This window comes from Euleptes europaea, chromosome 5 (genome assembly GCF_029931775.1).
Source record: "Euleptes europaea isolate rEulEur1 chromosome 5, rEulEur1.hap1, whole genome shotgun sequence".
In the NCBI taxonomy this organism is placed as follows: Eukaryota; Metazoa; Chordata; class Lepidosauria; order Squamata; family Sphaerodactylidae; genus Euleptes; species Euleptes europaea.
Window position 1 is genome coordinate 61,918,883 of NC_079316.1, and position 27,867 is coordinate 61,946,749.

Sequence of the window (27,867 nt, forward strand, 5' to 3'; positions counted from 1 at the left end):
TCCCTCCCCCCATTCATCTTCCAGCCCAGCGACAGCTGAACGGGCCTGCCAATGGCTCCTGGGTGCCACCTCTATATTATTAAATACTCAAGATATTTATAGAAAGTGAATTTGTTGATTTATTTTCAACAGAATTTATTGTACTTTCAGCAAATCATAGTTCATTCATTTTAGTACAAAGCTGAGCCTGCCAGTCATCTAGTACTAAACACATTTGTTGTCTTAAATATATAGTAATTTCTGAAATACATACACTTTCAAATTAATTGAAATATGCAAGCAAGAATATACAAAAAACCATTATTGATTCTAGATTTAGGTTTGTTTCTTTCTTTTTGGTGCCATCCTCTATGCTCCTTAGGGGTTAGAAAACTACATAACTTGCTGATCAAGCTGAAAAACATATGCATTTTCCACCAACAGATGTCCATGTCCCAGTTCATTTTTTCATTAACGGCATTTTTCTTCGCTTGACTTGCAGAATCTCTGCTGCATCTGGGTTGATTCTGACTTGTTGGGATCTTTCTCCTGTTATCTGTTCCTGCCAACAAAATAAATTCTAAGTATCAGCTACTGAAAAAGACTTGTTATGAAATAACCATTTATAAAATAAATAAATAAAAATGTCTCATTTGGTATTTTAATCATATAATATTAATTCAAAGTCTCATTTGTCATTTTAAATAATAAAATATTAATTAACTTGATGTTAAAGGCAGCTCTTTCTGGATACTTCTGGCAACTCTGGATGCTATCAAACATATATGTGACACATATTCACTCTTAGGGCCCAGAATCCAAATGATAACCATAATTTACAGAACATATTCCAAGAGATCTCTGTGACCTTGTAACATATACAGATTATATTCCAAGAGAACTCTGGGACCTTGGAACATACACAGATTATATTCCAACCGATCTCTGTGACCTTGGAACATATTTTATGTACTGATTTTATTTCATCATGCAAAGGCATGATGGTCAGTGTACCTTATTTAAATCTAGGGTAAATCTTAGGTTAGTCTTTAAGGTACCACTGGACTTCTGCTTTGTTTTCCTAAAATAGACTAACATGGGTACCCCACTGGAATTTACATGGTCTTAACTCTTTGCTTCTATATCGCAGTACATCTTGGCCAGTAACCTTCATTCCTTGAAACACTTATGAAATAATTTCCTTTTAGAATTATAAGTGAAATGGTTTTGAAGGTAAAGGTTTCAAATATTGTTTTAGTTGCTCTTTAATTCCTCAAAATGTTTTGTAGTAACTATAAGACAATCTATAGTATTAGGCAATTAAAGTTCCTGTATATTATAAACATGTACAACTCTCAAATACTATTGCATGCTTCAGATTCTACAAGTGAAAGAAAAATGGACAGAAAATCACAAAACAAATATATGAAAGAGCAGAGAAGTGTTTCCATCAGTGCAAACCTTCAGTTTCCTGAAGGCCATGGAAATAAAATGAAAGTTTGGCCTCAGAATATCTATGATGATGCTTTACAGAGCATTCCTGACCTTTAAGGGCGAAAGCCCTTAAGAGGCCAGGAAGGCGCTGCACCGGCATTCAGGGCCCCTGCACCAGCGCCCGGGCTATTTAAGAAGAAATATATATATTTCAATCCTGCCCACATTTCCATTTTATTACCAAATTACTGAGAACAAAACGTGATTCCCCACCCCACCCCCATGACTTTGAATTTCTGGGAATTTTACATCTCTAGTTCTGCACCCCAAGTGCTGATAAAAAGTGCTGTCCATTCACTTACAGTTCCCAGATCATACTGATTCGACATTCCTTGAGGCTGATGTTCCTGAGCATATGCCAGCTCAGCAGCCCTTCTGGCCATTTCTACTTTGTAAGAACCTGGAGGAGTCCAGCCAATGCCTTTGATCCAGTTCAAATCAGATTTGTACTTAACCTGCAAAACAGATTCATGAACATTGGGATATTAACGGATAGGCTCTAAGAAAACACATACTTTATATCACAAGGAAAGGAAATCACATACAGTGGGAAAAGTTGAAGACAGCAGGAAAAGAGGAAGACAAGAGATGGATTGACTCTATAAAGGAAGCCACCGCTTTCAGTTTGCAAGACCTGAGCAAGGCTGTTAAAGATAGGACATTTTGGAGGACACTAATTTATAGGGTCACCATGAGTTGGAAGTGAATTGACATCACTTAACACACACAGTGTGGCTTACCAACAGGACTTTATTTGTTGGTGGGGATAAGCACTTCTCATCCCAATTCTGTGCAGGAAAACTTTCTTAAAAGTCTTAAATGTCTGAGACCAACTTATCCTAAGGGTGCTCCTCAATGAATTTGCCCATTTTTTAAAAAAAGGGAGAAGGCATTTTTATTGTTTGGCTGGAATGATTTCCAAAAAACGTATTACAAACTACAAACATACAACAACACTGCTATACACTACCACAGTATTTACAATAATTACGAATATCTAGCATTTTTTAGTCAGCTACTTAAATACACTCCAGTATTGATTCTTTTATTCCATCCAATTAGTTATACTAGTTTTATTAGTTTCAATATTGAATGAATGGAGACCAATTCTGATTTAAGGGTCCAATTATGCATTGCGCCATTTGAAATCCTGACTTTTTAATCTTTAAATAATAGTCTGACTTTCCAAGTTGGGGATGGGGGGAAGGATATTCTATATCAATAATTTCAGAGGGTCTGCAGTAAAACAGATTCAAGTCCAGTAGCACCTTAGAGACCAACAAGAGTTTCAGTGTGTACGCTCTTGATAGTCAAAGCTCCCGAAGGGTTACACCCTGAAAAGGAGTACATCCAAAGCTCCAGAAGAATTACATCCTGAAACTCTTGTTTGTCTCTGTGGAGCTACTGGATTTGAATCTGTTTTACTGGACTCTAATCTAAAGTAAAAAATTTAAGTTAAATATGTAAAAATCATATTGCATATCCTCTAACTTTATATAAACATTATTCCTTTTGTAAATCAATATGTATTTATGGTTATGCATTCAATTCAATTCAATTTAATAACCTTTAATAGGCATAGTACAAAAGACAGCTCATACAAATTCTCGTTATGCACAGGTACAGACTTCTATTTAGGAGGTATGTAAATGATAATGGACAATTTTTATTTAAATCAGTGATTTCAATGGGCTCTTTTCCTTGATGATTCAAATCAATCCACTGTGGGTCATGGGCATTTTGAGGACTGGGTCTGAATATTTTGGGTACAGAATAGGTGCATCTTTGTTTCTAGACTTCTAACAGTGCCATACATTGCAGTTACACCCCTTCTAAGTACACTGACATTAACAGATTTAGTATGTATTTGTGCTTAAGATAGCACAGTAAGTTATTTATCACATATACGTACATCACTCTGGAGTTTGTAGGCCTGTTTGGCATGCTTCAGGTTCAGTTGCTCTGGGTCACAGGTGTACTGATGCAGGTGCTGCCTGTAGTTGACATCACTTATCAACTGCTGACTTTTCTTTGCATGGATAAATCCTGGCTGATCAATCTGACTCTTGAAATGTGCTCTGTTCCTGATGAAATCCCTCTTATACTGGTTGTCACTCTGGAGGTGACCCATCTTGAGGAAGTGTCTCATTTTGGGATCATCGTTCACATTACGAAATCCAATCTGTTGGCCTCGATTCCTCTGAGAGGCCTCTTTGTATCTAAACTGTTGAGATGAAGCAATGAAAGAAGGTTTTGTTCCATTATAAATGCACACACAAACATCGTTTACCACACGGTTTCTTGTACATTTTCATTGTTTATGTAAGGGCTACGGCTTGTGTGGGATACAGCTGGATCAGAACTCTTGTTTTATATAAAGAGAGAAGGCAGAAAGAGTCTGTTGAGCTGATTCTCAGTTGAGATAGGTAGAGAATAAAATTTCATACTCGTTTCTATGCTTTAATGGAAGTGCAAAATAAACACATCTCTATTATTAACGGTACCCTAAAAATGACATCACACAAAACCATGATTTAATAAAACTAGCTATTGTTAATATATCCTTTTTTTTTTTTTTTTTGGGTAAAGATTTTATTTATATTATTGAAGGGGTACAGGGGAAAAAAAGGGAGGGATAAAGCATTATAAGTATAAAAACAATACACTATTAAAAAAATAAGTTCAAATACATACTGTAAGACTTTCTCTATATTAATAAAAAAAGAAAAAAGATGTTACAAAACCTCATTATATTATTCTACTTATACTAATATTCCATTATATAAGAGTTTAAAATTACTCACAGTTCTATATAGCAAGTTATACATCACATTTCATTCAGTTAGCTAGAGTTAATATATCCTTAAGGAGTCCCCTTTAGGGTCATACAGGGAGACCACCCTGCACAAACTGTACTATATTCCCCAGCCAAAGCCTAAATGCCAGCAGCTAGTTTTGATTGGAACCTGTAGCCCACAGGTCCACTGACCCCACCCTCCCCCAGCCATGTGGCTAGCCAGTGGCAGTGGGGCTGTAGAAAGTTGATCGAAAATCACCTGGCTGAGTTACCCAAAGTCGCCCTGTTTCTATCCACCTCTTCCCAGCTACAAATGGTGCTCCAGATTAAGGCTGAGAGCTAGACTTCTTGTGCTTTTATACATGACTCTTTCCTTAAACTTTTAGGGAAAAGGCAAGGATAACACACTGTAACTCAGGAAACTGTCTTTTCAGTAACTTATGCAGTATCTCTAAAATTGAAATTTGAAAAATTAATGTGTCTTACATCACTGGCAATTTCTCTGGAAGCCTTGGCGGTCTGGAAAGGGATGGCATCCAATCTAAAATCATAGGCAGCTGCCCGTGTCTGCTCCCAAGACATTTTATAGAGTTTCTTCAATAAAAGGGGGAGAGGCAAAAAGAAAAGTAGATTACAGCCCTTTTGGGGCTACATGGACAAATGCTTTTAATGGAGTCATTTATTTCTGGATTGGTCAATAAGGCCATGGAGATCTATGACTGTCCTAACACCCCTAACTTACAAGATACATTGCCTTTGCACTTTCCAACAAATTCTGTAGAGATTCTAATCAAATGGCTAAATCTTCCCTCCAGAATAATGATCCTATAAGGATGGCAGCAGTAACGCCCATTATCTCAAATATGATCACATGGAAGAGATTACACACACACAAATGATCATGCATGATATCTTTGAATTTATTTGGAAAACTCAAAGGAGAAGAATTGGGAACTACGACTTATTGTGGGGAAAGAAATCACAAGAGCAATGTTACTGGGCTGAAAATGCTGTCTTCCCACCCCAGCTGTGGCATAAGCCCAAGGTAGCTTTATATCTAGCAACCTCTAGCAAGTCCTAGTCATTTCCTCTCTCTCTTTCTCTTTCTAATCTGCCAAAGCCTTTTGCCTCGCTGCTGAGGATTGTACTGTAACATGGGTCCTTTGATTTAAAACCCCATGAATCGTTTTACTTTATCACAGTTTGCACAATTTTTGCACTCATCCTCACACATTACATTCATTTGATTTATGGCTATATTTCCAGCTTTACAAATAGCAATGTGGGGTTTTTTTTGTGAGCTGTAAGGTCAGTCTCTCTCAACAGCTTTCTGTGTGTGGCATCTGATCCAATTGTGTATCTACCAAAAACAGTTTCATTTTTAATGAGAGGCCCCCAACTCCTCCATCTCCCCATGCTCTCACTGGCTGTTTCAGTTCAGATGCATGCTGATCCATTTGAATGTTTTGAGAAGAAACGGCACATATCAGACTTACAACTGTGACATTCATCTGTGTATAGCAATAGAGTTCTAACTGCATGAGTATTAGATCTCACTTATTCTTTTCTTCTACCATGAGAGAAAAGGTTTGTCAACGACTGATGCATAATGCACTTCTGCCTCTATCTCTTTAAGAGACTGGAATCTTCTTATATCACCTTTTTTCCATAATGGAGTCTAGTAATAAACTAAATGCATCAGTTTAACTTAATGCAGTATCAATGATGCACAAGGAATTTTATTCACTCACCAAAACAAATATACCCATGATTATTTTCTCCCCTACCAATTTAATATAGGCCACAGAAGTATTATTTGCAAAATTAGATGAGATTTTCTACGAGTATCCGGAATAACCTTACAAACATCCAACATACTTTGATCCACAGCTACTTGAATCATATTTATGCAGATGGTCTTAATTCTGTTTATTTTCAGAATAAACCCCCAGCAGTAAGAGGAACTATCACTTACATCACTGATATGGAGTGCATTGAGGCGTGCCCGTATGAAATCGGGATGGTCAGGGGGAAGAGTGTATCTGTGTCTAGATTCCAAGTTTCTAGCTCGGTACAGCCGCTGTGAAACCAAATCAAATTAAATGAACTTCCTGTCAATGTACTTTCACACCATCTATAATGATAACAAACAGCTATTTTCCCAAGGACTACAATATGCAACGTATTTAACACTAAATCATGTCTATGTTTCTTAGAGCTGCATCGAAGTATGCTTTCTACTTTTAAAAAAATCTTTTATGTTCTGTGCAAATGAACATTCCGAAATCTAAATGACAATTTGCTATCCTGAGGACCATTTTAATTTACAACAAAACAGATATGCTGATCAAAGATTCTTAAGGCGATCCCTGTGAGTAGAATCCTAAACAGAGTTACACCCTTCTAATAACTGCTTGAGTGCACTGTTATATTGGGGTGGTTAATATTTCTGTTAACAGTTGCTCCACAATTACAACATTAAGACAATATTTGTCTTAATGTTGTAATTGTGGAGCAACTGTTAATTGTGGAGCAACTCTCTATTCCTTGACATATGAGCCATATACAATGGAGATAGACATGATGAGCCACTGGAGTAACTCTGCATAGGACTGCTCTGTTATATTAGTGGTTTTCTACTTGCGATGTACTTACAGTGTAACCTTATCCTCATAAGAGGATCAATTTAGAATTCATTTAGAGGTTGTTAGTAACATCTTGCATTTTTAATTGGAAGAGGTAACAAATATCTTTCCCATATTTTAGCACATTTTACCTTAGAAAAACTCCATATTGGAGATACAGCATTCAATATCAGTGAATACATACTTGGGGAGAAGATTTTGGATTTTGCTAACATTAGAAATACTTTATAAAGTATGCATCAGTATCAATGAATATGATTGATAGACAAACAGCGAATGTAGTTTTGTTGGATCAGACCAAGGTCTATCCAGTCTTAACATGACACTTCTAATAACCAAGACATGGTGTGCATTTGTTTTCTGCAATTTTAACACTGATTCATCAGCCATCAGCTAACAATAGTCTTCAGAGAAATAGATCCCTTAATATTTCATGCTCCTAGGATCCTATGTAGGGGCAGAAGGCAGCATGGTATAGCCAGATCTCATCAGATCTCAGAAGCTAAGCAGAGTCAGTACTTGGATGGGAGACCACCACGGAAGACTCTGCAGAGGAAGGCAATGGCAAACCCACATCTGCTTCTCACTTGCCTTGAAAGCTCCTTCCTGGGGGTCACCGTAAGTCAGCTGCAACTTGACAGCACCTTACACACACACACAGTCCTATATGCAGTAAAGGATAACCCATTTATGTCCTACAATATATCAAAAGTTTAACCTACTTCATTGCACTGAATGTAGCTATTCTTAGCATGGATGAAATCCAGAGAGTCGGTCACTGTTGTGAACTTTAGACTATCTGGTTTTTGACGATACTTTGTCTAAACAAGGAACAAAAAACAATAAAGGGTTGCTGTTACAAATTGTATTAAAGGAAAAATTCAGGTGGGTGATAGCAGACATTCAAAGCACATTTCCTCTAAAATAAATAATACAAATATGTTATAAAATGGAGTAGGTTTTAAAAAATATCAAGAAACATTAAGAAAAGCTTACTTTGGGTATGTGTTAAAACTGAGGGAAAAGTCTGACAACAGAAATGCAGATATAGTTTGGTTGTTACTTCTTGCTTATTCAATTTGGATTCAAAAGACCCCCAGTGTTGTTTTGATTTGTTTGTTTTTTAGTAAGAAGGATATAACAAACAGGAAAAGGGCTCTCTTTTTTTACTGTTTGTCTTTACCATTCAGTTTGCCTGTGTGACTCCAATATATTATGGCAGGTGTATTGAATAAAATTATTTTTGTCTGGCCAAATTATTTTTGTCTGTACTCCAAAGATCTAATCCTCCTTTTTATGGACCTCCGAACTATAGTTAGGACTTTCCCCCTGTTAATAACTTATGTGTATCAGGATAAATCACTTTCCAGTTCAGTGTCAGCCTCAAGCATGCAATTTTCAAAACTAAGTCTCACCTGCTTAGCATTCTGTTGCTGAATTCCCTGCCTTTATTTATTGCTACATGTTTTTGTTGTTCAGAGTCTCCTGATCAGGATAGAAAATATGCATCAGGATGTCACAGGTGGACTCCTATCTTATGTACTGCTCTTTGGTAACGTACGCCTGTTGTATAAACAGGCTCCCACATCAAAAGGAAATGCTAAGCTACATCCATAAGTGTCATGTAACAAGGAGCCTTGATGGTAAACAATTCTTACAGACGTACCATCCCATGAAAGATTTATCAGTACCTCACTGATGAGTTCTCCAGCCTTCTTCACATTTTCTATCTGAGGGGATCTCAGAGCCACCCAGCCAACTCCCTTCATGAAGTTCAGGTCTGATCTGTAGCGAGACTATCAAATAAAAACAAAAAAATCTGTAGAGTTTATCAGAATCTCAATATGAATTCCTGGCTTCTATTAGTATTTTTATTTTTCTATTTTTCATGCATGCATCATCGTGTTGAGTAAAACTGCTTGCATTCTTCCTTTCAGAATTAAATAATGTATCATAAATAAAACACAAAAGGAGCTCAACATTTGAATTAACATAATTCAGAGCAGAAAGTAATAACCTGATGGCAGTACAGGTTCCTTTCAAAGCAATTTTAGAGAAAGGACTACATCAGGAACACAAACTAAGTTGTTCAGAACAAGCATTCTGATTAACCGTGGGGAGATAGCAATGTTTTATTAAAATCCGACTTCTAATAACAGGTTAAAAGAAAATGGGATAATGAATTAATCCAGTAAAACATGATTCAATGAGAAATGAAGAATTTAAGAGTGGCACCATGTTGAACCAAACAGTATGTAAGAAAAAGGAAGTATTATGCAGAAACAAACCCAGTTCTGCCACTGAATTTACTGTCTACAGATAGTAAGTCTCCGATTAGTGTAACTTTATAATGCACATATTTTCATACATCTGCTTGTCACATTTACACATTACAGATTTAGGATCATATTTAAAAAATCTTAGGTGTAAACCTAAATTAAGTAATGCGTGAAGCGGATCCTAGCTAGGTCAACTGAAATATCTGCCATGTGCATTCTGCTTATGACTTGGAACAGAAATTTGGATGCACTCCCTAGCTAAACTTTCAACACAGTGTCCTTTTTAAGTATACTGTCTGGTAGTTAACATCGAAGTGTAAAAGTCCATGCCTCCATCAAAGCAGAGAAGAAAGAAAGGTAAGGTGCCCTCTTAGCACAATAGCTAAGCTCCATATTAATGGAGGGTTTTTTTTTTTTTACATTGGGATCCCCCAGTTTGCTCAACACATTGCCTTTCTCTCACCTCAGAAAAAGAACAAAGGCAATTGGTACATTTGCTACACAGAGAGGAAAGTCCAACAGGGTTTCTTCAGTTATCTCGTTGGCTTTCATTGAAGAGATGAAGCATGAAGAGCTCTTTTAAGTTGCCTTTTGTTGCAATGTAGAGTTGAGTTTAGAATGTTATATCATGGGTACAGTAAAGTAAGGCAAGCAGGATGCAGTCATGCTAGAGCTTTGATTTAGGCCCAGACTCCTGTCAGTGGTATTTTCACTTGCATTTGTTCACCAAGACAAGTTTCAACCATTAGTTCTAAATTTAACAATATCCCATAGTTTGACCTCTCAATAATATTTTGAGCTCCATAAGCAGCCAGGTCCTAGGAGAAAGGCAGGTATGTGTGGAGTTTGGCAGGCACATCTTTAAAGAGCCTGCCTTTATTTTTGTGATCTGGCACAGCAATGCGCTTTCCTTGATTTGTTGTTAAGGCATTTTCAGGCTTAAGGAGGGGCTGTGGTGGGGGGTCTCTCTTTACCTCACTCTGCAACAGATGAGCTCCCTTTGCCCACTTCATCTTCAAATCCTCAGGGAGCACTGTATATTCATGCAGTCTCTTTCTGTAGTCCTGGTCACTGACTAGGTTTTGGGCATTCCTGGCATGTACTAGGTTTACCATGTCCAAAGGCAGGTTGTACTGAGAACTGATCTCTCTAGATCCTTTCTTGTATTCCTGCTCACTCTGTAACTTAGCAGCGTATAAGCAGTGTAGCAATCTGGTATCATCCATAACAGTTCTGGCACCAATGTGCTTTCCTCTCTCCTTGACAAATGTATTCTTGTATTGAAGCTGGGGAGAAAGAGGAAATTGTATTTAACTAACAACTGGGCATTTCGGACCCATTAAAAAGTAGGCATTATGTATAAGAAACCAGAGGGAGGAAAAGAAGAAAAGAATATATGGGGGGGGGGGGGAAACAATGCAAAAATCAACACACCAGAAAATGTTATTCATCTTACATGCAGCTGTTATTTAAGTTTCCTATGTCTCAGAACTTGTTCAGTGCAACCATATTCCAAAAGTAACAGAACTTTTGTACTGTTAAGAGGGGTAAAACCTAGTAACATTGTTTGGTTGCCAACCTCTAGGTGGGGCCTGGAGATCTCTTGCTATTAAAACTGATCTGCCTAGCTCCCCTCTTTGGAGGGTGGACTCTATGGCATTGTACCCTGCTGAGGTCCTTCCCCTCCCCACAACCTGCCCTCTCCAGACTCCACCCCCAAATCTTCAGGTATTTCCCCACCCAGAGCTGGCAATCCTTAACATTCAGCTAGTACAATTTCCCCACCTGATTGCTACACTCTGATAGACTGTATCACGTGCTGCACCCATGTTTATTTTGTGCTCACTGAACACATGAACACATTAAGATGCCTTATACTGAATCAGACCATCAAGGTCCACCAAAGTCAGTATTGTCTACTCAGACCGGCAGTGGCTCTCCAGGGTCTCAGACAGTGGTCTTTCATATTACCTACTTGTCTAGTCCCTTAAACTGGAGATGCTGGGGATTGAACCTGGGACCTTCTGCATGCCAAGCAGAGGCTGTACCACTGAGCCACATCCCCTCCTTTAGAACTCTTAAAGGGGCCCAGGCCTTGACCTTTCAGAAACATGGTTACTCAAGATTTCTTACAAATGAAGGCAATGAGTTCTTAATATTCAAATTACTTTAGGTGATCCATATACAACAGTGCGGCAGACAGTCGAAAGAAATAATGACACGTTATTAGATGCTGTAGATGTGAATCAATGCATATATTTGATCGCATTATTTTATTTATTTTTATTTATTTAAAACATTTTTATGCTACCATACCACCTAGTTCAGGGTCCCCACGCCATTAAAACAGAACACTAAAACATTTAAGACATTACAAGTGATTTAAAATACAAATACATCAAAACATTTTAAGCTATTAAATTTAAAAAAATATAAAAACACAAGCACATAAAAAATATAAACCCATAAATACATAAAAACACATAACCAGGGAGGAGGGATAATGAGACTTTGTGAGAGAGTGTCAAATAAAATAAAAAAGCCTTTACTTGCTGACAGACAACAATGATAGAAGGGACAGATGAATCTCCCTGGGGAGGGAGTTCCAAAGTTTCATCGCCATAACCGAGAAGGCCCTTTCTCAGGTTGCCAACCATCTAGCCTCAGATGGAGGGGCACCAAAGCGAGCCTGTGACCAGAGTGGTTGGGTAGGTTCATAGGCGAGTAGGTGGTCATATTATATCATGATGTACTAAGGAGTCAGTAAAGGGCTGACAAAGACCTTTTCCCAAATTCTAAATGATGTGAATAGTTTGCTGAATTCTGAATTTGCTGAATAACCCAGCAAACAAAGCTGAACAGGCCCCTTGCTTTGCTACGGAGGTTGGAATGAACTTTATTATTGAACAGCGTGGAGTAGTGGTGAGAGTGTCGGACTGGAATCGGGGAGAACCAGGTTCTAATCCCCATTGTGCCATGAAGTTTCCTGGGTAACCTTGGGCCAGTCACTGTCTCTCAGTGTAACCTACTTCACAGGGTGGTTGTGAGGATAAAACAGAGGGAAGAGCGATGTCCACTGTCCACTGTACTGAACTTCTTGGAGGAAGGATGGGATAAAAATGTGCTAAATAAATAAAAATGAATGAATGGATTGGCAACTCGATGCATCAGTGTCCAGTGATGCTGAACTGAGGCCTTAATACCCAATTTGTCATCAAATTCATTGATGTAAAATGAGCAGAAAGACAACCACATGGGCATAAGTATTTTTAAAAGACATTCAAGGTCACTTCATATTTCTATATATTATCACCACTAGTTTTAGTGACAACATGCAAAGACGTAAAGAAATGTGTGGGCGGATAAGTATGTGCTTAGATTAGGGTTTCCGGGCTGAGCCTGGCAACTGGTGAGAGAATGGGGAGGGCTGAGAAATGGTTTTGGGGGAGCTGTGTTGCAAGTGTGGCAATAGGTAGTTCTAGAAAGTGCTGGAAACTCTATGGTTTTATCAAAAAGCTTCCAGAGATCACTTCCAGTTTGTACTTGGAAGTGATGTCATCCAAGTGGCAGTGGGCAACAGGAACTTGGGGTGGAGGATCCCGGGGGCTTGGCAGTAGTAGTTTAGATAGTTATCACCTTAAATGGAAATTGGAATTTCATATCCAGAAACACTTTTTACAGATATATAATGTTCCTAGTTTTCTCCAGCACACTCAGTTGCAAGATCTTCAGCATGGCTTGACTTCTGATTAACAATGACTCTCTTTTTAATTCACACAAAGAATCTCATTCATAAGTAATACATTTTTTCTGTCTCACATCCTTGTCTCACATGATTATAGAGCTGCTTTAATTCAGTAAAATCTGCTTTAGACAATGTATTACATGAAGTTAACAAAAATTAGGCAAGATGGAAGGCTGCATAATTCAACTCACATCACTAGCAATTTCTCTTGAGGCCTTGGCAGTCTGGAATGGAATCGCTTCCATTGTCAGCTTGTAGCCTAGAGCACGGAGATTATGCCAAGATTCCTTGTATTTTGCCTAAAGTAGAGATGGCAACTTTAGACGTTTAAATTTTAAAGCACAAGTAAATTAACAAAGAACTCTTCATTTGTTTGTTGTATAGAGTAAGCAAGTCAGCATCTCACATCCAAAGATTTTTTAATCGCTTATAGGAAGACTCTAACAGTCGAAACCCAATCAAAACAGTACAATAAATGAAACATCTAATTCCTTATGTGATCTTGTACTGGTAGACCGAGGAAGCAATCTTAAGTAAGTCTACTCAGAAGTAAGTTCCATTTTATTTAGCTTCCCTACTCCCAGGAAAGTATGCTTAGGATTGCAGCCTAAATGTAGACGGTTAAGGGGTACCAGGTTGGTTAAGTGGTACTAGCTCTGTAAGCAGGCTAGGGCCCCTACATAGTTGCTCCAACACTATGCCCCAGGCAAAGCCATATCTTCACATCCTGGACCTTCACATAAGCCCGTTCCTGCCTCAAACAAAAATAAGTTCTATATGAGTACAGAATTTGAGACACATATTATTGTCTTATTGTATTTTGTAGGAATGTGTCAGTTTCTTAAAAATATTAATGTCAATTAATGTAAGAATGTTGGGGTTGAAATCCCCTAAACAAAATAGTAGAGAAAATACTGTTAGGATTCGGCTGCTCATCAGCAGCTGAAGGGCTCTGGGTTGAAAACTCTGAAATGTCTCTAACAGTCGGTGCTACAAAGATGACATCAACAAACTCCACTGGTTTGGGGGGGACATGGAGGCTGTCCTACAATCTCTCAACATTACCCCACAGCCTGTGGGCACCTCCCTTACTCGCAAGTTGGCTAGTTCCCCTTCTTTGCCTATACATGTGTACCTATCCCTGCATACAACACTCTGGCCATACCCAACCACTGAGAGGGAAAATCCAAGCACTTACATCACTGAAGTTGATTGCATTTATTCTCGCCCTGGTAAATTCAGGCAGTCCCAAAGTTGCGGTGTAGTGATGCAAACTGTCTTCTCCCACTGCCTTGTAGAGGCGCTATAGATAGTTTTTTAAAAAGAGCAATTGATAAATGCAAAAATTAGCATTTGTGGGATACAGAGAAATAACTTACAATAAATAAAGTACAGCACAAATATGAACACACATGAACACATGAAGGTGCCTTATACTGAATCCATCAAAGTCAGTATTGTCTACTCAGACCGGCAGCGGCTCTCCAGGGTCTCAGGCAGAGGTCTTTCACATCGCCTACTTGCCTAGTCCCTTTAACTGGAGATGCCGGGAACTGAACCAGGGACCTTCTGCATGCCAAGCAGATGCTCTCCCACTGAGTAGCTAAAAGTTAAATCACACTAGAGGCTCCAAACCTGCCAATAAAAGCACTGCTAATATTAAACTCTAGCATAAGCCATCTTTACCATCAGATTCTAAACTAGCAACAACACCAAAAAAAAGCTGTGCTAATGGGGGATGCTATGGCAACAAGTGAAGGTCTCTCCCTTAGCTTCTTACAGGGCAATCTTGGAGTAAGCCCCATAGACTAGCCCTGAGTAGGATTCTGAGTAGACCTGTTTAGGATTGCTCTCTTAGAGCCTTATTTTATGACATCTGTAGGAACACTCAATATAGTTATGAAAAATGTCACACAGATGATTAAAAAAGAAGTTCCTGGTTTTGGGCATGTCAGTTCCCAGATGTTGCCTTGATTTTTTGCAGAGAGAATTTGCAAAGCTACCTGTATAGGTTAAAAAAAACACCCAGAAACTAGATTCTTGGCCTCGGGTGGGTTAAATAGGTTCCTGAGCGAATTATTCGCATTCATATTAAGCACCACTAAGAATGTCCTCCTAGAATGCTCCTTCTTTGCATGATGGTTGCTTTCAAGTACCAAAAAAAAGAGAAAAGAATGCCACTTGCATGAATTCATATCAAATAGCTGCTCTGATTTTTATTTTTTATTTTTTTGCTGTTGGTTTGTTTTGTTTTAAAGGAGCGATCTGATTGACAAAATGATGCTAAATGTTTGTCCGGGAATAATAAAATATGATCTAACCATGCTAAAGGATAAATCGATGATGCCTTTTTTCTCCCCTTTTGATGTATTTTATTTCCAGAGAGAGCTTCTCTCCTCCCTCCCCAGCTCATTGCATTTTAAACAGCATATTTTCTGATCCACGTTAGCAGAGCCTACCTCATTAGCAATCATATTGCTGAATTTTGCATGAAGGAGGCCAGGAGAGTCTGTCACCGATGTATACTTGAAGGAGTTCGGCTGCTGACGGTATTTACTCTGAATTCACATACAGACACACACACACAAAAAGGAATGCAAGAGCTAAGCTGTATGATTTTTTAAAAAAAGGCCATTATACTGTTTGTGCTATTGGTGATCTGTTCAGCACTATGCAGTGGGCCTGCCAAAGTACTGATCTATTGACATCTGTGCCAGTTTAATCCCTTGCTCCCACATTTTCACTGGATCTGTCCCTCATTAGTGAAAACAATACAGACCCCATAAACATGAGAGCCATTTGGCTGCAATGGCATTGATCCTCATTGTGTAAGATGACTCGCCAGAGTTGGATATTAGTGGGAGGAGAAACCCATTTATCTTTTCAACCACCTTTCAGCTCTCGTGGGCTAAAAGGCAGATAATCAATCAATAAATGAAACATTGATCTTTTATGCATGGCTGTTTCACTCACAGTCACCCCTCCGACAACTTTGGGTCTTTGATTGGATTATGCATGCTGTTTCCGACCATTAGAAGTTGCCTCGCTCTCCCCCTGTGTTTGCCCGCATTTCCAAATTCAAGATAAAGCAGGTCCCTCAAAACATGGGCAAAATGCGGGGAAACCCAGGGGGAGAGCGTGGCGACCTCTGACGGTCAGGAACAGCATGCATAATCAACACAAAGTCCCAAAGTCTTTGAAGGGGTGACGATGAGTGAAACAGCCCTGCATAAAAGACCATCAGCTAGATTCATTCATAGATCTGTGACAGAAAGGAAAAGAATGCTGGGGCCTGTTCCATCTTGTACCTAGAAGAAGAACCAGACCTTCCATTCCATTCTACTGTTGTTCCTATTAACTTGGCTTTACATGCTTAGGAAACTGGGTCCTCATTCCTTTGAATCCGGTTATTTAAAGACGGGCTATACATATACATGGGCTATACATATTTTAATGTTTTAAAAAGTGTTGTGCTTCACCTTAGGACATTATGGGCAATGTGCATTTTTTAAAAAACAAGTGGACAAACTGGAACTTTTTGTCTGCGATAGCTGTGAGCAGCACCCAGCAAGCATGTGCAGCTTTGCAGGGGGCTCTATGTAACAGAGCCTCAGGCTGCCTCTGCTCCTCGTGCTCCCAGCCACAAAAAAGAAGGCTTAAACTACACACACACACACACACACCAAAAAAGATTCAGGCCTGTGCACACCTGCTGTTTAGAGAAATAAAGGGAGCTCCACCCATGGCACTCCCAGCGTCTCATCTTTCTTGGCTCTCTGGAGAGATTTCTCACAAGTCAGAGGGAGATGACATAACAACAGATACCAGGGGAAATGGCAAGGATCTTGTCCAAGAGTGCAGTATAGCTCAGTTAAAACCAGTGTAGGTTTTGCTGTTCAATTCACTCTGGGCTTATGCACTAATTAACAGTGGAAGATGTCAAGGTAGAGAATTTGGTGTGGAGCCTGAATTTCTTTGTGTGCACGTGTATATGTAAATATTGTAAAGCAAAAACAAAAGCATAATAAAACTGCACCCAATTGAGATTTGCAGCCACACTCAATCAAGGTCAAACTAGTTGTGACAGGGTAGCATGTTGGTTTATTTATGTGCTTGCCCAGCACATGTTTAATGTGTGGGCTGCAACGTCTACTTTTTATAACAATTGGGGTAGACAAGTGAAGGGTGTTGAACCCTGGAGTAAACCTAGATAAACCCCAAAATGCTTTAATAAAAAAAGAAGGGATGGGAAGAAGGAACAGTTCTCTCTACTGGCCACTTAGATTTTTGGGATTGGGGGAAAAGGTCATTCTGTGTCTAATAACAGAACACGGGCTTCCTTTCATCTGGAAAGGAACATTTCCTTCTGCGTAAGAGCCACTTGGGTCCTGATTACAGAAGTTTGTGAAAGTAGTTAGCAAGGTCTGCGAAACCTTGAACTCCATTCAGTTCACCCAGGATAGGAAATTGAGTGATCAAATAAAGAGGGAAGGTGGGAAAGGAAGCCCACCCTTAATCCAGGGAGTTCCTTTGCCAGCCCAGTTTTACAGAGACATCTGGCAAACCCTTGTTTGTAATGCAGAAATCAAAACCCTCTTTTGTTACCTCGCTGATGAGTTCAGAAGCTTTCTTCTTCGCTTCAATCTCTAAGGCCCCTGGTGTAATGCAGCCAACTCCTCTCATAAAGTTCAAGTCAGACCTGTATAAATTCTGTGAGAAACCAATCAAAAGTAATTTATAGCAGAAAAAATGAGAGGCAGTATAGTCCTCTTAATGCATTTGTTAGAAGTAACGTCTGCTACAGCATTTGTTAGAAGTAACGTCTTCTGTAGCACCCAATTGTATTGGAATGGTAGTTTGCTTGTGTTATGTACTTGTGTTTACATTCATGTACATTTTATTTATTTGCTTCATTTATACATAATATGTATATTTATATACATATTGCTACTTGCTCACCATTTAAAATAATAGGACTTTTGAATGGCAAATATTGCATCCTTTTAATTCCATTTAGATGAGAATACATTGAGATGTCTTTGAAATATATGCTTTATTTACAAATACACAACAACAAGAAGAGTTGGTTTTTATATGGCGACTTGGAAGAATCAAACTGGGTTACAATCACCTTCCCTTCCCCTCCCCACAACACACACCCTGTGAGGTAGGTGGGGCTGAGAGAGTGTTACTAGCCCAAGGTCACCCATCTGGCTTCATGTGAAGCAGTGGAGAAACAAATCCAAATCACCAGATTAGCGTCCACAGCTCATAAGGAGGACTGGGGAATCAAACCCAGTTCTCCAGAATCCACTGCTACAAACCACTGCTCTTAACCACTACACCACGCTGGCTCCCCAAGTGTTGCCAGCCCTTCTTTCATCTGCACACCCTCCCTCCCAGCCTGAATGGATGTACTACTAGAGTAACACTGTGAGCAAGTCCCACGAGGCACACACCAGAATGTGGGGAGCACTGCCATGTTTTTGTGTCTCACAGGGTGTTGTGCAGCAGTGAACACAGAAGAGGATCCTGGGAACCATAGCAACTGCTTCCAAGGAAGACTTGTTGGGGGAAATCAGGGCGTGCCAACAGGACAACAGAAATCAAGCCACACCAGGCAAGAAGACAAAGATGCCTCTTCCTTTAGTGTCTTTTACATGATATGCAATCACTGGCCATTAACACAATTTGGACATTAAGTGCCCTGTGACAGTCTGGAAGCTCCGATTCAAAGCTTCAAAGTTGTCCCCAATGCTCCTGCCCAATACATGACTCACCTTAATATAATCCTGAATTATAATTCAATCAAAAATTGCCCTTCCTGGTGCTGTTTAGTCAGTTCTATCATTTTTCCTTGAATACTCTCAAGTATTCCTTTACTCTCTGTCATAATCTTTTGTTTCCTGAAAAGAACCCATTTTATGCTATGGGCCAAATATTGTATAACTCACCTGACTTTAGAGCCAGGAAAGAGAGTCTCTCTGATCCTGAGTACCAGCTGACCTGCAACAGACTCCCAACACACACTGGATCCCTCCTTCTATCTCATTTCTTCACAGAACAGGACAGGTAATCCTTGCTTTTCCCCTGATCTACCTTCCGCCCTATATTATAAACCACTATTTCCCAATTTCCCCACCTTTAGCTCAAAAAATAACTCCTGCTCCAAATTGGAGGAGCTCTGCTGAATGTTTGTTAGTTGTTGCTACATTAATTGGGAGAAGGAATGTATTTGTGCCTTGGTTTAGCACTGCTAGTATTTGCTTAAGGTAAGTCCCTTGCTGGGGATAGAGGGAAGATGACTGGGGAAGGCACTGGCAAACTACCCCATAAACAAAGTCTGCCTAGGAAACGCCGGGATGTGACGTCACCCCATGGGTCAGGAGTGACCTGGTGCTTGCACGGGGGACCTTTACCTTTTTAAGTCCTTCCCCCACTATTGTACCAAATCCCTCAAGCTAATTCCCTATGTTAATCTGAATGTATGTTCACGTGTTTGTGTGTGTGTGGGGGTAACACTATAGTATAAACACTCCTACAAGTCAGCACTTCTTTTAGACCCTATTAGACCCTAAGAAAGGCTCACACCCCAAGGTGCTTTTTCAGCCAATTCACTGCTCTGATGGTCTGCCCTTTTCCGGTTCTCCCTACCAAAACTGCAGCCTGCTGTTTCTTCACGCACATTCATGTATTTATTTATTGACTTCATTTATACCTCACCTTTTCCCCAATGGGGATGCAAAGCAGCTTACATTGTTCTCTCCACCATGTTATCCTCACAGCAATCTTGTGAGGTTGATTAGGCTGAGAGTGTGACTGGCCCAAAGTCACCCACCAAAGCTTTCATGGCAGAGCGAGGACTCGAATCTGGGTCTCTCGGATGCTGTTCCAAAACTGTAACCACTACACAATATTGCCCCTCTCAGCTGTAAAACTTTGCCCAAACTCTTATGGGTATTTCAGGCAATAGAGACTGGTAACATAACCTGTCAATTAGTTCACTTTGGGGAAACATCCAAAGCCACCGAAGAACACTAACATTCTTTGTTAAAAGACCTGACTTCCAGCAGGTGGCCCTTTAATCATAGTGACAAGACCCAGCTTTCTTGTAATTATCTATCAAATCAATACAAATCAGACAGCAAACTCATAACAACATGTAGTGGGGGGAAAGAATATACCATATCTCTAAGAAGATGGCAGTCTTTGTTATTTCCTTCCCAAAATAATTTCAAACCGCTAATTCTCAGCAAACAGTGTATTGATGGACAGACAGCTATTAATATATATTTGACCCCACCCAAATTAGAAGCTACAATTGTTCAGATTAAAATCTGCAGTGTTTGGCTCTTTAAATTGTGTAGCATACACTCGCCCCTCCCCACCTCAGTATGATAAAAGCGGTATGGAGAATTCAATGTACCTCACTCTGTAGTTTATAAGCATTCTTGGCACACCGCAGTCGAACATCTTCATCCAAGGAAGTGTAATCATGCAGCAGTTGACGGTATTGCTGATCACTGACCAAAGATTGGGCTTTTCTGGCATGTACTAAGTTCACCATGTCTAATGGAAGGTGGATTTGGCTCTTCAGATGGTCAAAACCCTTCCTGTAATTTATCTATGAAAACAACATGAATAATACTGTCATACTGAAGTTAGCTGAGGCATATAAACTTGGGAAATGGCTAGAAATTCGCTAGGATTTTATTTTATTTTCAACCCCACTATAGCCCACATAGAACAAAGCATTATTGGTTATCCTGGCAAAGAAGTGGTGATTTAGCTGATGAAGTCCAAGAATCCTTCACTGCCCACTTTGGATGAACAGCTCTTATTTTTAAAATTATTAATATTATTTTCACTGGTGTGAATAATTCATGGGACAGCCTGAAAACATTCAGCCCTCCTCAGTACACCAATAAAAGTGTCAGGGAGAAAGGAGTACCTCGGTAATCTAAAGGAGAAGGACTGCTGCCCAATCCTCCCCTCCTTCCCCTGTAGTCTAATATGAGGGCTCTGTTGGCTATGATCACCCACCAGCAGTTGTCCCGTGACAAGAACCCTCTGCCTGCCTACTTTCCTTACTTTGCTTTTTAGCTCTCTGCCATTAGGCCAAAAACAAGCACCGGCACCTTCACATTATCCTGTATTAGACAACAGACACTGGGAAGGAAGAAGCTGGGCACACCTAGCACTTGGAAGAAGACGGGTGCTTAAGAAAAGCAATAGCCATCTATGCCCAGGAAAGGAGCTGGTTGTTATATGCCAACTTTCTGTACCACTTAAGGAAGAATCAAACTAGCTAATTATCACCTCCCCTTCCCCTACCCACGACAAACACCCTGTGAGGTAGGTGAGGCTGAGAGAGCTCTAAGAACTGTGACTAGCCCAAGGTCACCCAGCTGGCTTCATGTGGAAGAATGGGGAAACAAATCCAGTTCACCAGATTAGCGTCCGCCGCTCATGTGGAAGAGTGGGGAATCAAACCCAGTTTTCCAGATCAAAGTCCACCACTCCAAATCACCGCTCTTAACCACTACACCACTCTGGCTCCCAGATATGCAGCTGGCACCACAGCTTCCATTGAGCTGCTTGCTTGAAGGGAATGAATGTTAAGATATTGTCACATAGGTTTGCTGTATCCAAATATAAAGAGTTTGAAGGCACCTTAGTGTCCAGTGAATGTGTTGCAGTGTAACTTTTTTTGTAAGTGTAAGCAAGCTTTGGCCAAAGTATCTTTCAAAGCGGGCTCTGGCTCACCAAGTGGCATCAGGCACATCAGGTTTGTCTTTAAGGCACCACAAAACAATTTGCTGTTTTGGGTGCAGCAGACTTATTTGGAATTGACTATGTCTGTGCCTTTTTCTATCAAAACATCTGTGCTGGTCTATGACCGTAACAATAAACTAAGACTAAGACTATAAGAACATGGATTGTGGAATGATGATGGATACTGTAGGATTATATGTTTGGAACCAAATTTTGCTTCCAACCAACCATTATTGAAGAGCAAGAGAGCAATACTTCAACAATAAAAAATGTATCTAATGTGCAAAAGGCCTATGAGGCAGCATCACCATTATGTCAGCATCACCATTAGCATGGACAATGGTTAATCTACATGACAATTTGCAAAAAATGGCTTCAGACCATGGTTACATACTATGGCTTAGAGTTAACTATGGTCAGCATTGGCGTCAGTGCAGACTCAGCCTAGTACCACACTTAGCTCAGAAAAAAGGAAGAAAAGAAGAACGCAAACTCCTATCACTATTGCTATGTGTTTGGGAATATTAGGTCTGCACCAAACCAATATGTGCAGTGGATGTGTGTGTGCATGTGTGAATGCCATCAAGTCACAGCTGATTGATGGCAACCCCGTAAGGTTTTCAAGGAAAGAAATGTTCAGAGGTGGTTTGCCATTATCTGACTCCGCACCACGATCCTGGTATTCCTTGGTGGTCTACCATCCAGTTATTAACCAGGGCTGACCCTGCTTAGCTTCTGAGATCTGACGAGATCAGGCTAGCCTAGGCCATCCCAGTCAGGGCATGTGCAGTGTTGGAGTTCTGAAAATCTGGCAGCAGCTGTATGATTTTTGGACTCCAATACAAAATAACTTTACACTTCCGAAATTGTAGTAGTTTATAATATGCACTGCTTTGTTCATCCAATACACAATTAGATATGCTTCTTCCATTGGAAGGCAATGAATCTCACACTGAAACTCCTTCTCAGCCAATAAAGGACCACTGAATAGGAATAAATGTGTTTAGTCAAGTTACATTATTGTTGTAAATGTACTTCCAACTCTAAAGGAAGGCCATGCAAAAAGCCCAGCAAAGTTTATTTTTCATGACAAACAATGCTTCTTAGAAATGCATCAGTGCATGTTCACATCTCATTTCTTGCACTTACATCACTTTGTAGCAATGCTGCATGTACTGAGTGAGAAATGTTAATATCTTCTAAGCCACATGAGCCAATCATCTGTCCTTTCATTTTCTCAAATGCCTCTTTGTACTTGTACTGAGGAAGAAAAAGAATAAACCAAAGGCGTAATGTTGTTTTCTCAGCAAATGTTGAAAAGAAAAGTAAGTAAATCACCTGGCCCCTATAAAACAGATTATGGCGGTTCCAATATTAAAGTGCTAAGAAAGAGATTTTGGAAGGTATTTAGTAAATAATTTTTATTTATATATCAAATCTTAGATTTTGACTTATGTTGGTTAATAATATCTTTAGTTACACTTTTCAATGCAGAAATATATAAATAAAAAAATAAAATAAGATTCTGGATTTAAGATTTCAAGTTATATCTGCTGACGTGCATGTTCTTTTACCAAGAAATAGATTCGGAGGGTCTTGCAGGAGAATTGCTTGAAAGAACTACAGTGCTGCAAAGCCTTTGAGAGAACAATAACATGATCCAAAAACATAAACCATGTAATACTTTTCATTCTATTAGGATTCCACCCTTTGGCAACAGGTTAGTGACTGATTGCAATAAATGAAATTAGAGGGTTTAGACTGGAGTCACACCTCATAGAGCTGCACTATAAAGTTCAATCATAAATAACCATTGGCAGGATCCCACGTTTTGAGAGATTTTGAGCAAATACTTTCAAGCACAAATTATTTAACAATTTAATAAAAATACCAGAACAAGACACGCAATGTTCCAGCAGTCCTTTTCCAGACTTCTTCCCTGCCCACCCATGTTTCGTTTGAGATGGGGACAAGAGAGACATTTCTCCCCACAGCTAGATTTGAGTCTAGTAGCACCTTAGAGACCAACAAGATTTTCAGGCTATAAGCTTTCGAGAGGCTCTAAGGTGCTGCTGGACTTGAATCAAGCTCATCGACTGTAGACTAACAAGGCTATTCTACCGAAACTACTGTTTTCCCAAGATGGCTGATTGGTTTTGTGTTTTGCTATTTAATTTTACAGCTGTTTTTCAATGATTTTCTGCTTGCAAAAGGTGGGGTGCCATTGTATTTCAAGCCTGTCCAGGGCTCTGTCTGCCTTTTCACTGCCACAGCACACAAAACAAATGACACCACTAAATCCCAATATATCTTCCCTATGTTATTATAGGTAAGTCAGAATCCATTTATGTATATGTGACGTTGTGATTATGCATCCCAACACATATTAAAAGTAAAGGTCCCCTGTGCAAGCACCGGGTCATTCTTGACCCATGGGGTGATGTCACATCCCGACATTTTCGAGGCAGATTTTGTTTATGGGGTGGTTTGCCAGTGCCTTCCCCAGTCATCTTCCCTTTACCCCCAGCAAGCTGGGTACTCATTTTACCAACCTCGGAAGGATGGAAGCCTGAGTCAACCTTGAGCAGGTTACCTGAACCCGACTTCCGTCGGGATTGAACTCAGGTAATGAGCAGAGCTTTGGACTGCAATACTGCAGCTTACCACTCTGTGCCACATGTTAGGATGAACTTATTTACGAAGAAATTCATCTGTTATTTAGTTCACTTGTACAGTTTTGAAAGGGCCTCTGGCACTTTTCACATTTACCCTTCAGCCTTAAAGGATTTGCTTTCTTTCTGCATTTCCCTTCTTAGTGTCCCAGCAAATTTCTCTTAGGATTATTTTGAGCCACAAACTCCCATTGTACCTCAGAATGTTGCTATTAAGTCAACTTACATCACTTATAATTTCACTGGAAGCCTTTGCTGACTGGAAAGGAATGGCATCCAATTTCAGTTTATAAGCACCATCTTGTATCTTGCTCCAGGATTCCTTGTAGCGAGTCTGTTTGGAAATAATAATCATCATCAATATGGATTTATTGACATTTGAGCTTACTCTCCCTATAACATGCACAAAATTACACCTAGATAGGCATTCTTGTTCCCTTGTGTCTAGTTATGTCTGATGCTGCTTAAGGCTAAGCTTTAAAGCTTCTTAGGGTGATGTAGTCCCAAATAATACTGTACAAGCCTTTGTTTATAAATTTATTTACTTCATTGATACCCCCACCATTCTTTCCAATGGGGACCCAAAGCAGCTTACATCATTCTCCTCTCCTTCATTTTATTCTTTATCACAACAACCCTGTGAGGTAGGTTATGCTGCAAGGGCGTGACTGGCCCAAGGTCACTCAGCAAGCTTCCATGGCAGAGTGGAGATTTGAACCTGGGTTTCCCAGGCCCTAGTTGGGCACTCTAACCATTACATCACACTAACCACATTGTCCATTGTGGTGGACAATGGGTTGGATCCAAAGCTTCTATGGACAGGGTAACTTCATGGGAATGGTTTTTGCTGCTTTCCCTTACAACCAAAGCCCACACCCCACCTTGAAAAAAAAGATACTAATTTTGATGAAGCATCTTGAAAATTTTGTCATGTGGAATAGGGAGCTGCAGAAACAAGGTGGAAATTTCCATTGCCCTGCCACCATGTGCAAACTCTGCAAGATCAAGTGCTGCTTATTCCAGAGTGTGTGTTGGGGGATCTTCAGCTTCCTGGGTGACCTCGTGCCAGTCACACACTCTCAGCCCTGACCCTGGCTAATATGTGGATGGGAGACCTCCAAGGAATACCAGGATTATGGCACGGAAGCAGGCAATGGCAAACTACCTCCGAACATCTGTTGCCTTGAAAATGCTACAGGGTCGCCATAAGTCATTTGTGATGACAGCAAAAAAAAATGTCCTTGAAGGTAGTCCATGTAAGATTTGTACACCAGACAAGTCTTACCTCACTGATATTGAAACTGTTCTGTTTAGCTTGAAGGACCTCAGGTAGATCTGCTGTTTGGGTGTAATGATGTTTTATGTTCTCTCCATGCTCCTTGTATAATCTCTGAAAAATGCAAAAAAATTCCATACAAAATCCTTGCTATACAGTGGTGTGTTAAGATCCAATTTTAATGTAAAACAGTGTAATGTAAAAAAGGAAACAGCATTAATATATAAGCAGTATCAAGGTAAAAGCACAGAATTGCAGAGTTGTTAACCTGGGTGTCTGATACATGACAAAAACAATGAATTCACAAAACTTTATTTCCCTCACACCTCATTGTTTATATCAAAATGCACCCCGAACTCCTGGGCAGTTCAGCTTAAATTCAGAGTTTAATCTGACAGCTCAACTTTTAAAACATTCATCCGCTGAACTGTCAGTTGAGATTATAAATTGTGACGAAAGAAATGCCCTGTGTAGTCTTATTAGGAGACCAGAGGTCCTACATAACATGAACTCTTGTTCAAAATGCAACCACATAAAGGATATAGATAAAAAAATAACTCGTGCAGAGCCTGCGATAGAAAACAGTTCCTTGGAATTTGAAATTGTAGTGTGTGCAGACCTAAAATAGTAGCAAATATTTAGTCCTATCTCAGAATCAGTTCACACATGGAGAAATACTACTAAGGCTGCAATCCCGAGGGAGGAGGTGAATGTCCTTAGGAGCTGGCGTGATCCCGCACTGGTGTAGGACCCATTTTATCACGGGATAAAGTGGCACCCACACTGGTGTGGGGGCAAACACGAGCCATGGAGCTCCGCTGGCCCTCGCCGCCAGTGCAGCCACTCTGGGAACTAAATACCGTAAGAAAACAGCAATGCCGGCACTGGGGTGGTGTTCCCGGGCTGTGGAGCTGCCTTTAAGCAGCTGCCACAGCCCTTTTAGCCTGGGAACACCCCCTTGAGCAGCATCAGAGCCGTACCACTTGTTTTTGGTGGCGCAGCCACCTAGCTGTTTTCAATGGGGCCTTTCCCCCCTTTGTCTTTATTTTTTCTTTTAAAAACCCTCTTTTTTGCTCCACAGCAGCAGGGAAGCCTTTGAGGAGGCATCACGGCTCTGCTACTCCTGGCCGCTGAGGATCTACCCCCCCTTTAGGAATGGGCTGCCCTACTATCTATTACACAACCCCCACATCTTCATAACTGACCTCAACCTTCTGAATATCTATGATCACACAGAAATAATCCTGGAGTATCTGTACATATGGGACAGTAGAGATTCTTGTGACACAAGCGGCACAAGCAATGTCAGAGATGTCTGCATAGAGGTAATTTGGGGATACCACTATGTTTGTGAATCCAACCCTCAACCTGAGAATAACAGTTATTAAGATATTTCTGTTTAAATCAGGTCTCTCCAAAAAGACCACTTATGGAAAAAGACAGTTATCCTGCTAACTAATTTACAAATAGGGTATTTAATATACAAAGCACAGGGCTAAAAATCATTTATACTAGACATTCTATGTATGGAGTTCCTGTTCGGTTCAATGGAAGATAGCAGGTTTCCATTCTAACTAGAAGTGGCTCTTGTGTGATTCACCTGAACAACACAAGTCTCTTGGTTCCAGGGAATGATATCAGCAACAGGGAGTGCGAGAAAGCCGGGGCTTCAATCAGGTCGTTCAAAGAGGATACCACTCTTATAATCATAATGTATATACATTATAACTTACATCCACAGCCTGGTTATAACTAATTCTAGCCTGGATCATCTCAGGAGTGTCTTTAATACTGGTAAACTTCAAAGCATATGGATGCTGACGGTACGTCTTCTGTTGAGCAGAAAAAGATCAAAGCTGTGAATTTTGTGCTGCTCTTTCATGCTATTTGAAAGAAAAAATCATAGGTTGCTTGAGATTAGAGTGAATTTGTGAACATAATTATTATTCCCCTTTCCTCAGCTTTATCTCAGGTGTTTTCAGATTAATATTTGTTTCCATCTAACAATAACCTTTACCGATTAATGGGGGGGGGGGAATTCACCAAAATGTAAGAAAAATATTTAGCATGATCTTATGCCTGCTAAAATATCCAAAGCTCCATGACTGGAAACTCTTTTCCAAATGGCCTCAAATACAAAAGAACATTCTGCATTAACAAATCCTTGAAGAAAACAAAGTATCCAACTAGGAGGTAATTACAGAA

At 39.9% G+C, this 27,867-nt stretch overlaps 1 protein-coding gene across 1 annotated transcript in view; it reads right to left on the reverse strand.

The window, feature by feature from the left end:
• Positions 1-328: 328 nt before the first annotated feature.
• Positions 329-27,867, reverse strand: part of NRAP (nebulin related anchoring protein) — a 65,652-nt gene continuing 38,113 nt past the window's right edge. The window contains exons 26-42 of the mRNA XM_056849431.1: positions 27,396-27,494; positions 25,672-25,776; positions 24,613-24,720; positions 22,864-22,974; positions 20,366-20,563; positions 17,545-17,649; positions 15,399-15,497; positions 14,138-14,242; positions 13,131-13,238; positions 10,169-10,480; positions 8,607-8,711; positions 7,638-7,736; positions 6,246-6,350; positions 4,757-4,864; positions 3,386-3,697; positions 1,776-1,928; positions 329-541 (exon numbers count right to left, since the gene is read on the reverse strand). Coding sequence (XP_056705409.1) covers positions 440-541; positions 1,776-1,928; positions 3,386-3,697; positions 4,757-4,864; positions 6,246-6,350; positions 7,638-7,736; positions 8,607-8,711; positions 10,169-10,480; positions 13,131-13,238; positions 14,138-14,242; positions 15,399-15,497; positions 17,545-17,649; positions 20,366-20,563; positions 22,864-22,974; positions 24,613-24,720; positions 25,672-25,776; positions 27,396-27,494 — 2,334 coding nt within the window. The 3' untranslated portion in view covers positions 329-439. The remainder of the gene's footprint in view (positions 542-1,775; positions 1,929-3,385; positions 3,698-4,756; positions 4,865-6,245; positions 6,351-7,637; positions 7,737-8,606; positions 8,712-10,168; positions 10,481-13,130; positions 13,239-14,137; positions 14,243-15,398; positions 15,498-17,544; positions 17,650-20,365; positions 20,564-22,863; positions 22,975-24,612; positions 24,721-25,671; positions 25,777-27,395; positions 27,495-27,867) is intronic.